The sequence below is a fragment of the Anser brachyrhynchus genome, assembly GCF_964034855.1.
Source record: "Anser brachyrhynchus genome assembly, chromosome: 2".
Taxonomy (NCBI): domain Eukaryota; kingdom Metazoa; phylum Chordata; class Aves; order Anseriformes; family Anatidae; genus Anser; species Anser brachyrhynchus.
Window position 1 is genome coordinate 64775337 of NC_137695.1, and position 12069 is coordinate 64787405.

At 39.2% G+C, this 12069-nt stretch overlaps 1 protein-coding gene across 14 annotated transcripts in view; it reads right to left on the reverse strand.

Moving 5' to 3' along the window:
• Positions 1-12069, reverse strand: part of ELMO1 (engulfment and cell motility 1) — a 305702-nt gene that overhangs the window by 235966 nt on the left and 57667 nt on the right. For 12 of the 14 annotated variants that reach the window (XM_080579782.1, XM_080579779.1, XM_080579789.1 and 9 more), the window contains 2 exons: positions 10987-11027; positions 9883-9955 (listed from right to left, as the gene is read on the reverse strand). In XM_080579782.1, coding sequence (XP_080435908.1) covers positions 9883-9955; positions 10987-11027 — 114 coding nt within the window. Of the gene's footprint in view, positions 1-9882; positions 9956-10986; positions 11028-12069 lie in introns of those variants that run through there. The other 2 variants (XM_080579783.1, XM_080579784.1) reach the window with 2 other exon arrangements.

Consider the following 12069-nt stretch of genomic DNA (forward strand, 5'->3'; position numbering starts at 1 on the left):
TGCCAGTTAATTGCAATCGCAACATTTATACACAGTTAATCTGCTTAGCATTAGCGACAGCATCCTGTGGATTGCCTTAACAGAATAACAGAACGTCATTCCAGCACAGCAGCCTGCTTTTGGTAATCGCCCTTGTATGCACCACAGCTATTCAGGACAGGGCACAGTAAATGAAGCGCCAGGGAAGACCTCTTCCAAGATATTTCTGATGTCTCTGCTTCTCATTTGTACATTATGTTTGTAGACGTTGTTCATGATGTCAGTCTGTATTAGGAAAGCTTATTCCTGAGCAGAAAGTAACTACTTAAACATCACTATCCAAAATGTCCCTAAAGAAACTCTGCAACAAAAAAATAGACTTGTTATAAATGTTACCTAGGCCTAAGACAGCAGTTGTATTATGGATACAAATCAACCCCACTTGAAATATTACACCTTGCAAGAACCTACACCCACAAGATTTTATTCTAACCAAATATGTAGCATTTCCAAGCACCATACATTTGCATGACACTTTCCAAGCTGAGTTTTCAACAGACATGCAAATACAATTGCATAAATACAAAAACTACAAAACACTGCAGGAAGTAGAAGATACCTGGACTGTTTGCTTTGCATTCTCTTCTTAGGGCTCTCTGACTTCCACATCCACTGGCTGGAGCAACACGAACCTATTCTATCTGCCATCAGATTATGTTCCTTCTCAAAGCTTTGCCTTTATTGTGCCATAGAATATTTTGTCCAAATCACATGCAGAAAGCTTGCATTTAAACAGCAAGGTTAGCAGAGCATTAGGAATCCACCAAACCCTGACTAAAGGATGAAGGTATGTGCATTTGCTTTCAAAAATTCCTATCGAAACAGTCAAGTCATATACTCAGAGTTTTTCTGGAGACACACTTTGGAAAACTTATCAAGTAAAACTGAGGTTTATTTTGCCATGTATTTGTCTTATCACTTTAATAACCTGTTATACCAAGCAAAATGCCTCATGATTCAGCCCACTACAATTGATTGGAATGGAATGTTTGCTTAACATATTTGAGGATGACCTACAAGCATTGGTTCCTGTGGTTATAGCTCACTCAGCATTATTTTTACCCTTGACCAGTTTTCTTCACAGACACCGCTGACCAAGCTAAAGAATAATAGCCAAGAAATTCAGAATTCTTTACATATTTACATTAAGTAGTTAATTGTTCCCTATTTCCACACTACTGTTACTTTATTACATCTTCCTCCAAGCTGACCCAGCAATAAAAAATTAGAGCTATGAATTATACTTGATGTTACAGAGTTATCAAGTCTAACATTTTCACCAGGATGAGTATGGACAAGTAGTAAAGAAGGGCAAAAATGCTACATAATTGTCATTTTTGTTCATACATAATGATAATTAAAGTTACAAGTCAGGAGAAGAAGTGAAGTCCTTGCTGACAAGTCTCCCTTAAATCATTGACTCAAAAGTGCTGCTGCAGCAAGTAAATGTCGGGTATCACAACTGCTGTTGTGAACTACCCAGAGAGCATCTTTTTGCCATGACACAAGAATTTGTGGCGAAGGGAGACAAAGGTCTGGATCACTGCAACCGTTCAATTTACAACACAGCCTGCAAATAGCTGTCTTTTCAGATCAGAGGGTGTGATAAACCACAATGCAGGGCCTCGCAGGAGTATGGGGCTGGGAAAGAGCATTGTTCATGCTAGCTTCACTTCTAGAGACAGAGGATGTGGTGACTCTTATCCTTGCATCAGAGCAACTATTGGGAATACAAGCTTACCCGCTGAGGGGTTTTGTGAGCCAGTTCCAAGCTATGCTCAGCCCATGATGATAATGGTGCCATTTTTAATGTTGTCTTTTAAATATAAGGACATTTCATTCATCTGCTTATTGATAGCAGTCTATTCTTAGTCAGTCACAATTTCATTGGATTTTTTTTTTAATCTGATGCCTTTGAAGACTCCCTATGCTTTTTAAATCTTCTTTCCTGCCACCTTTATCATAGAATCATTTGGGTTGAAAGTGACCCCAAGGATCACCCAGTTCCAACTCCTCTGCCATGGGCAGAGACACCTCCCACCAGACCAGGTTGCCCAAGACCCTATCCAGCCTGGCCTTAAACACTTCCAGGGATGGGGCATCCACAGCTTCTCTGGGCAACTTGTGCCAGTGCCTCACCACTCTCTGAGTGAAGAATTTTGTCCTTATAACTAGTCTAAATCTACTCTCTTTCATTTTAAAGCCATTCCCTCCTTGTACTATCACTACACTCCCTGACAAAGAGTCCCTCCCCACCATTTCTGTAAGCCCCTTTAAGTACTGGAAGGCCGCTTTAAGGTCTCCCTGGAGCCTTCTCTTCTCCAGGCTGAACAACCCCAACTGCCTCAACCTGTCTTCTGAGGAGAGGTGCTCCAGCCCTCTGGTCATCCTCACAGCCATCATCTGGACTTGCTCCAACACATCCGTGTCCTTATCATAGAATTATTCAGGTTGGAAAAGACCTCTAAGATCATAAAATACAACCTTTAACATAGTACTGACGAGTCCACCACTAAACTGTGCTACAAACCTATACCTAAATGTTTCTTAAAGACCTCCAGGTATGGTGGTGACTCAACCACTTCCCTAGACAGCCTATTCCAACGCCACAGAACCCTTTCAGTAAAGAAATTTCTCCTAACATCCAATGTAAACCTCCCTGGTGCAACTTGAGGCCATTTCCCCTCAACTTATCACTCGGTGATTCTGCAGGCCCACCTCTCAAACCTGTCCAGGTCCCTCTGGATGGCATCCCTTCCCTCCAGCATGTCGACCACACCACACAGCTTGGTGCCATCGGCAAACTTTCTGAGGGCGCACTCAGTCCCACTGTCCGTGTTACCAACAAAGATGTTAAACAGAAATAAAACCAACAGCAACCCCTGAAGAATGCCATTCATCACTGGTCTCCACCTGAACATCAACACATCAACCACAATTCTTTGAGTATGACCACCCAGCCAATCTTTATCCACCGAGTGGTCCCTCTGTCACATCCATGTCTCTCCAATTTAGAGACAAAGATGTCATGCAAGACAGTGTCAAATGCTTTGAAGAAGTCCAGGTAGATGACATCAATTGCTCCTTTTCATCCCTATGTGCTTGTTGCATGAAATGGAGGAGAGCAGATGCTGAGTTCCCTCAATTTGTTTTGAGAGACTTTTGTGCTATTCTGCAAAGGGAGTTGCCTTCAATTTTGCTTTCGTTATCATTACTCAGCTCCTTGCTGTGTTTGCAGACAGGACATCCTTCTAATTCCCGCCTTCCCCAAGCTGTGTGGAGCCACTAGTGTTTGTTCTTCCTCAAAGGTGCTTTTGCTTGTGACCCAATTTTTGCTGAATACAACTTGCAATTGTACATTCATGTGAAATTCCACCATGCCATTACAATCTCCCTGTGTGGGAGTATATGCAAATGATAGGACAAGAACTGAACCACTTATAGGGTTGAGGTTTTTTGGAGGTTGGTGGTGGTTTTTTTTTTTCCATTCACATTTTAATCATTTATCTGTTCTCATTGATCAACTGAATTTTAGTGAGATGAAAGTAAAAATTCTGAGTATTTATATCTGATTTCAATCCAGACTTGAACTGGACCAAACTATGTTCAGCCTTTCCTTTTCTCTACCATCAGTGTGACATGGTATTCCCCTCATATTCTTAAACTTCTTACTGTTTTGGGGCTCCTGCAAGATCTTTCAGAAATTGCTAACACTACAGGTAGCACACAAGGTCAGATTGGCCATGCTCCTGGCCTGCTTGATGCTTGCTGCTAATGCTGCCCTACGGACTACAGCAATAAACAGTGGACATTGGTGTATTTCTCCAGTAGACAGAAGCAAAATTTGAGTATCTATGTGCTAAATGACTTTCAATCCTGCTTCATTCAGGCTGATTTCAAGAACAGTAGTCATCCTTCTCCAGCAAGTTAGTCCAAGTTTTTAGGACTTACTTTTTAGGACTTCTGGCTCAGGCTAAATTTTCCAAAGAAAAACAAAATCATTCTGTCCTGTCAACCTGCTAAACTTCCTGTCCCACTATGAACAGCTTAATTCTTCTTTTGCTTGCCTCCTTTTTAAGTAGGTGGTATAGCAATATATTTAGTTATATATTTAGTTCCACATCAAGACTGATGAGAACCAAAAAGTGTGGTTTTTTTGTTTGTTTTTAAGGCTGCATACACGTTTATTTTTCTGAAATAAATTTGTAATTTTGCCTCACATATAATAAACTAAAAAGGAAAGGCTCTGAAAATATGTTTGTTATAGCAATCGAACGTAGGTACAAGTACACCACAAGCACTGTGCAACTGTTCCAGTTCAGCTGATATGAAGCAGGTCTGTGTAAGATCCATCTGACAGAAAAATGTTCTTTAACTCCTCTTCATACTTGAACAACCACCTATGTAGAGGGATGGATGGTTTTACAAGGTGCGGTGAACAAACATCACAGCACAACACTGAATGGGGACGGTTCTGACTTCTCTCCTTCCCCATGAAATCCTTCAACTTCCAAAATGCTGGCTATAGTACTTTTTGGACAACTTTTCAGAGTGGTGGAGGAGAGGAGAATCATCTCGTTCCCTTTTAATTCATTATATCTGCTTAACAAAAAGTCTGCATGATCTGCTGTAAGGGATGGTGCAAGACCCTTGAATCATGTCCAGGGAAGGATTGGAGAGAACCAGTCAAAACCCCAGAACGATAAATTTTCAGCTGGGTTTGTTCACACATGGACTCATCAAGTAGTTAAACAACTGTTTATGCCACACAAAAATGGAGGCAGGAAAAACCAAGAGACTGAAAAGCAAGACTCTACTTTATCATAGCAAACTGTGATTTTATTTGGCAAAACCGACTGCAAACCACCACCTTGGCTTAGGTCTTCAGATTTTTATCTCAGTAACAGCATCTGCTTAAGGTGCTACAGCTCCTGCCCTGACCCCTCTTTGCTAGGGGTAAATGCATCGGGTGAACTGCATCAGAAAACTGATTTAAACTTAGCAAAAACCCACACATCCTTTTTATTCGTTGTTTTGTTGTTGTTGTTGTTTTAAACGTCCATTCCACTTCCCTTTTCTCATTTCCCCACATGATCTCACCAACAATAGTATGTGCCCAGCTAAGTCTATCATTTCCTGATGTTTACTTTGCAGGGTGCTGCTCTTATATTCCAAGTTATCAGAGGATAATGGTGCTGCTTGTTATCTGGCTCCTGCTTCCGTCTTATTGGTACAACTCTATGGTTACTTGAATTGGGGAACCGATGCAGGTTAAAAATATCTTGCAACTTTTTTTTTGCAATCCATAAGAAGGATGTCTGCCTACAGTGTAATAGCTCTGCTGCTTTACAGAACAAACGGTACCTAATCATGTTGTCTTTGTAGATCACTCCATCTTTAGATAAGTAAATCATGCAAAGTGGGGACTTTTTTTTTTTTTTTAAGGGTGTGGTTTCAACAGTATTCAAGCTGGGGTAAGCATAGGTTGCTGGAGAAAATGGTAGTTCAGCTTTTTTCATTCCCTTCTCTAGTACCCCAGTGACTGTATTGCTAGAAAGTGAGTTAGTTCAAATCACGGATCTGTCAGAAGAAAGGTCTGGATTTTTTCCTCCTTTTTGTAAATGAAGTGGGGGGAGGAAGAGGTAATTTTCAGATTGAATGACTGACTATGCTGATGCATGGCTGTAGATCTCAGGTAAGGAAAGTGTTGGTAGCCCATGTGCTAGAAGGTTATGTGCAGAATCGCACTGTTTTCAGGTTGTAGAGTTGTAAAGGATCAGGTATATCCTGTAACCCTAACATGGGTGCAACTTGGTTTATTTACAAGCTTCTGCAGTCTTTGTATAGAGGTAGTTAAACAGTATGCAAAGCTAGCGCTTTGTGTTTTTTCAAGGAACATGCTATCCTTTATTTCTGAAGTAAAGAAATGTAAGATATTCCCTGTTTCCAGCAGCTTCTCGGAAAATGAATATCATTAGAGGATTAACTGCCTCAGTATTTCTTCTAAAACAGTACAGGCCTGTCATGCCAAGACATACAATGTTGATAATTACATCCACATCTTTTAACTCTCAACCTTATTAAAGCTTTTGGTGACTAAAAATGAACCTAAAAAAAAATTGCTACCAAGTCAGCCTATTGTAATATCAAACCCCATATTCTACCTCCAGCTGTAAGAATAGCAAATGCCACTCGGGATCATGATCTGACTGCTTTCACTCTCTTGATGCTTCCACAGCAACCACATTTGTTGCACTACAGATGTTAGAGGCTACATCTATACTTCGTCCATGCCTGCTTTTACAACCTTTTGTGACAGCAAGTTCAAGATGTTCATTGGCTGCTGCATGAACCTTCATCTGTTTTAAACTGACACCCTAACTGCTTTCGTCAAGCACTCCCTACTTCTCATCTTGCAGACTTCATAATGGCAGCTCCACATTCAGCTTGTCCACTACTTTCCTGACTTGGTAAATGTTGATCCTGACCCCTCCTGGCCTTTTTTCTCACCAAACTGAGGAAACTTTGCATTGTCAGGCAGCTGCTCAATCCCATCAACCATTTCACTTGCCTTTTTATGTATTTTCTCTGACACTACCATGTTCTCCTTAAGATGTGACAATGAGGCATACCCTTAAATGCACTGCATAGAGCCACTCAGCTGCCTTTCCCCAGATTCCTAGTTTTGCCACCAAAGAACACAATGGACCAAATCCAAGCTGTGGTTTTCAGACCAAGAACACTTTTAGCATACACAATTATACAGCCATTTTCTACTCCTCATATAGCATTTTCTATCCTATAACTGAGCTTGTCGAGTCTATAGTGTTCCTGAGTTATTACACCTGATGTACACTAGCATCTATTCAACTACAACTTGGTCAGAATGATGCAAAGGTGACTTTTTTTGTTCTCTACTATACAGCACCTAGCACAATGAGATCCTGATTCAGGAGGCAGGCTTTTAGATGTTTGAGCTATCAGGAAACTCCTCTCCCTGATAACAAAGGACTTAAGAAATATATATAATAATACACATCATAATGCAATACCAGTCAAAGACATTATGATTAAAACACCAGCTAGACTTGAGCTTAGGCACTAGGCCTGCTTGATTTTCTTGTTCACATAACTTCTTTCATTTCTACTGTTTTTTAAAAACAACTGTCAAAATAAATCATTAAAATTTTCCACTGCCCTTTCAGGGGCACAGATGTAGCCAAACCAGAACCCAGGAGGCAGCAGTCCAGACTGCATCTCCTGTGACAAGCCCCATCTCCAGGAGGAATACAGCCTGGCTCAATATTTGTTAGAAGACTACCTTTATACAGTCTGAGGGAGTTATTTTTATTCCTGTAGAGGCATTTTTTTCCAAATACAACCATAAATAAAAAAGAAAGAAAGAACTGTATGGGTGTTGTTTTTATTTATATATGGCATAATCAGGAACTATAGGTCAGCTACAAAAGATAAAGAGTTCTGTGTATGACAACCAAAACACAGATGCTCTGTTTGCCACCCAAAACAAAAACATAAATGTAAGCCATGTGTTGCCAGTCCCACATTTGTAGCATTTTCACTTCAAAGTTTCTTGTTACCTTGTACAAAATTTCACTAATTGCTTTTCTTTCTGTTAATTTTAAAAGTAGTGATATTTTGAAGTCATCCCTACCTGCAAGGCCTCAATTCAGGAGTCACCCAGGCTCTGCAGAAACATTACCTATAAATACAGTTTTCCTGCATACGTACAGACATACAATTATACTTCGAGAGCAGTGGAAAAAAAAAATACTTATTAGAAGTTGTTACTGGAGCAAAGGAGCTCTGCTCATCTCATAGCAAGAGGCAGTTTAAAACAACGTGTGCTTTAACCACCTAGTCTTTAGTGCTGTAGCTTCATTGAAGTGCACGTGTTTGTCCACATCCCTGGTGTTTTTCATGTTTCTGAAGCAACAATATCTTATCACACACAATTGAAGGAAAATATGCAGAAGGGGTGACGGCCTGTATAAGCCTCTCTTTATAGCCTCCATCCAACAAGCAGTGATAAACATTGAACAATATCTAATAAAAGTCACAGACATCTGAGTAATACTGGTGGCATTTAGAACTCTTCTCATATTTATGTGACTCAGAGTCAGACACTGCATGTTTTCAGTAGAGAATAAACAAACTCAAAGTCCTCTCTGCAGTACAATCCAAAATATTCTAGAAGACCATCCTTTTCCACCCTTGTTGCACTCTAAAGGCAGCCAAAAGCCATCACACTTCCTTTCATGCAGAACAGAAAACATCTATGTTCTTCAAAACAGGATTCTACCCACCAAAGGTAGAGGCAAAGCCTGAAAGGCTTTTCTGATTGCATTGGGACAAATTCCTTCAACAAACGAGTATATTTGCTCAACCCTTCTTCTTGGAAATATTCACTGTACAATCAGAGTTTAAATGCCAACAGGCAAGTTCAGTTGGGTCTAGCATATTGAAAAATGCTGTGTCACAAATCAGGGCAATTAGCAAAGCAGTCCCACTGTTTAATTTGGGTGGAGCAATAACAGTAGCCAGTAATTACTTTAACAGTTTTCTTTGACAGACACTTCAAAGGCCATGACAATTGAAATTTGAGGAGAAAAAAGATTTAAAAAAAAAAGAGAGAGAGAAAAGGGAAGATCCCAAAACAAACTATGACATACTAAGAAGTTTGGCTGGGGTTACAAACAGTTAAATGAAAAACTGAAACTGGTCTGTTAAATAAAATAAAAAAAAAAAGTGCTGCACTATCTTATGCACAACTGTTCTAGATGTTTTGCTAAATTTAGCCTTTCTAAATGTTTAACTGTATCTAAGTTCCTTTTATTTCTTGGGTGTGGATAAGAATTACAGCAAGAGAAAAGTTAGTCATGTCTCAGCCGTGTTTAGCAGCTCCTAAACAACTGTGAAATGCAAAACAGAAACAAAACACCCTTCAGCTTAAGAGTAAGCCAAAACTGAACTGATAACAAGACAGTAGCAAGGGCTATCTGCCTCTATGCAGCTAAGCTCAGGTCTATTTAGTTTAAAACCTGAGGTTAGGGAACCTTCATGCCGACTTCAGCAGGTTTTGAATCACGTTCTATTTCCATTGATTAGAAACTGTACGTCTGCAGCACTATCCTGTGCAACTTTCCAAACTTTTTATTTTTTTTTTGCTGATTTCAGCTTTTCTATCAGTAATGCTAGGAATGAATGTACTACTTGGTCTAATTCAGATGAACGTGTCCAATTTATTCAGACTAGGCATTCCATTTTTATTACAGCTACAGCCATTTCATTACTCTGTGCTGAAATCATTGCATCATTTTATGAATCAACCACTGCCATGCTATCTGCAGACCAAAAAGAGGCAGCAACATAACTTACGGAGCAGGATAGAGACAGGACGGGAGGCAGGAAGGAGTAGCAAATATTACAGTCAAAGCTTATTTCTACCTGATCAGCCAAAGAGAGAAACAATATGCACTGAAACTCTCCTCAGACTTCAAAGAGCCCTTCATGCTTTACAAATTTCAATTTCCTGCACACAACTTTTCAGCAGAATACTAAACATGTACAAATATGAAACCTGATGGCCTCAGTGCTGAAGCTTGATTAAACTTGATAGACATGAGAGCCTCGGCACGTTCAAACTTATTTCGCCTTTCTGAACAAAAGAAAATAGTGCAAAAGCATTAACTAGATCTCCCAGTACCTACACTCTCACTGACAGCATATTATAGAAAAAGCTTCATATTTTTTATATATATTAGTTTAAAAAAAAAGTGGCAATTGTTTTGATAGGCTGTGCAAGAGTTCTGTTGATTTACCTACCTTCTCTGTGATGTAGAAGTTAGAACTATCAGCATGTTGCAGTGCAAATTGATCATGATTTGCAAGAGACCACCTTAGAAAGATGAAAACAAGGTAAATCACAAAATTAAACCTTAAAAATAAAAAACATTTACACAACTTTACCATGATGAAACAAGTGCCTGTCTCTCCCATGTATTTCTCATACTTACTCAGTCTTCAATTATGTGCTCCAAAATTTAAAAAAAAAAAAAAAAGCATGCTTACATGGGGAAAACCTCAGTCCAAATACACAAGTTAGTATTTTCCCTTTACATAACTGAAGCAAAGCTCTACATTGTCACTGCACTGACACTTCAGTGCTCCAAAAATAAGTTGATAATGATTTGATAATTCATTCCAGATCCATAAAAAAATAGGAAGTATAATTCTTCGCTTGCAGTTAGCAAGATCACTACACTACTAAAAACATATACAGTACCACGATTTTATGCTAATGCCCAATGCATATGGTAGTAAATTGATATATTACATTACTCAAAATATCACCTCGCTAATTCAGCATCAATTTGACAAATGTAAACTAGCTTTTCCTCTATGGCAGCACTTGCTGGAAACAGCATTTTTTCAAATATTTGCATACCAAATCTAAAGCAAGACATTTCCCTTAGCCAGTTATTAATTCATGCTGCAGGACTTGAGTGCCACGTTTTAGTTTCATGTGAGCATTCACATCAACTGGACCAGCCTACAGCATCCAGTAGGTAGTGTTTATAAATCCAAGCCACAACCAGTGCAGCACTTCCTTAACTGTGGTCCTCTACAGGGACCACAAGTGTAAAGTGAGAGGGATAAAAATGCATCTCTGTGCAGAATGGCAACAAACTGGCTAATTGAACCACTCACATATGATGGAGGAGCTTTGTTTGAAACCTTATTTTGCAAGTAGTTAATCCATGATACATTGCAAATCCAAAAATCTAAAGATAAAACAACTGCAAGGTTGAAAAATCTAATGACTTGTCATAAAGGATATCTAAACTTTCTTCAGAATACTCATAACCTCCTGGTTGGCTTAAATCAAAAAGGTTTAGTATCTAGTATGTTGTGTATGACAGAACTTACCCATCGCAGACTTCTTTTATTATTGAGGACAGTGGTTTTTTCTAGTTAAGGAGAGAAGAAAAAAATAAAAATCACTGAATTAGAACAGCCTGAGGTCTGAAAATAATCCCAAAACCACAGATTCCACATAAGAAAACAAATTAATAGTATTTATTTTTCTTTTCAATATTAAGCTTGGAAGGACCCAAAAGTTTTCTGGTGTTCTGGGCTGATAATCTATAAAGACAGCTATTCTATACATATTCTCCATGATATTATCAGTCCTTTTTGTCATCGTTAACCTATACAGCATCAACTCAGCTTCTCCACTGAGAAATCAGTGTCTTTTGTGTGTACTGCATCTCACTACCCAGCAGAAACAGAAAATTCAGATATCAGCAATGACATCTGAAGCAAGACGACATTCAACATTTTTAAACCTTTTTTTTTTTTTTGTCCTTTTCAGATACCATACATGTGATGACAGTAACCCTCTCTAAGTATGCATATACAGGCTTTTATCCCCTCTGATAAAACAAACTGGAAGGTGTTACAATCCCAGATGTATCAGTTCTGCTTTATTCTCTGCATCTGCAGGCACAAACATTTGGACTGACTGAAAACAGCCCTGTTGCTTTGGGTCCCAAAGCAGAAGGAGCAGTCTAGTCTGGTGATGGTGCAATACCCTGAATGTTGCTCTAAACATAGGGTGCACACACAAGCGCTTTTAGGAAATTGCTGGGTGAAAGAAAAATGCATGTTTTTAACCCAAAGTATAAATGAAGTTAGATGGCCAAAAAAAAAAAGAAACAGACCAAATTTCACTTTTGGATGACTACAGGGTCTTCCAAGACTTGGTGACCACACAATCTATCACATACATCTGTTGCTTTGTGAGAACTCCCCAAATGACCCAAGGAGCCTCCTCTTTACTTTCAACAATCACAGTTCATTGAATTCTTAAAAAAAGAAAACTGCACAACAACCTATAAACAACCCAGAAGCCAACACTGTTGCCAAAAGCAGCAGACTCCCTTTAGTGTTTATGGAAAATTGATAAGGCTAAAAGTCAGCTCAGTAGCAGGGTGTATTATGGGGAGGGAG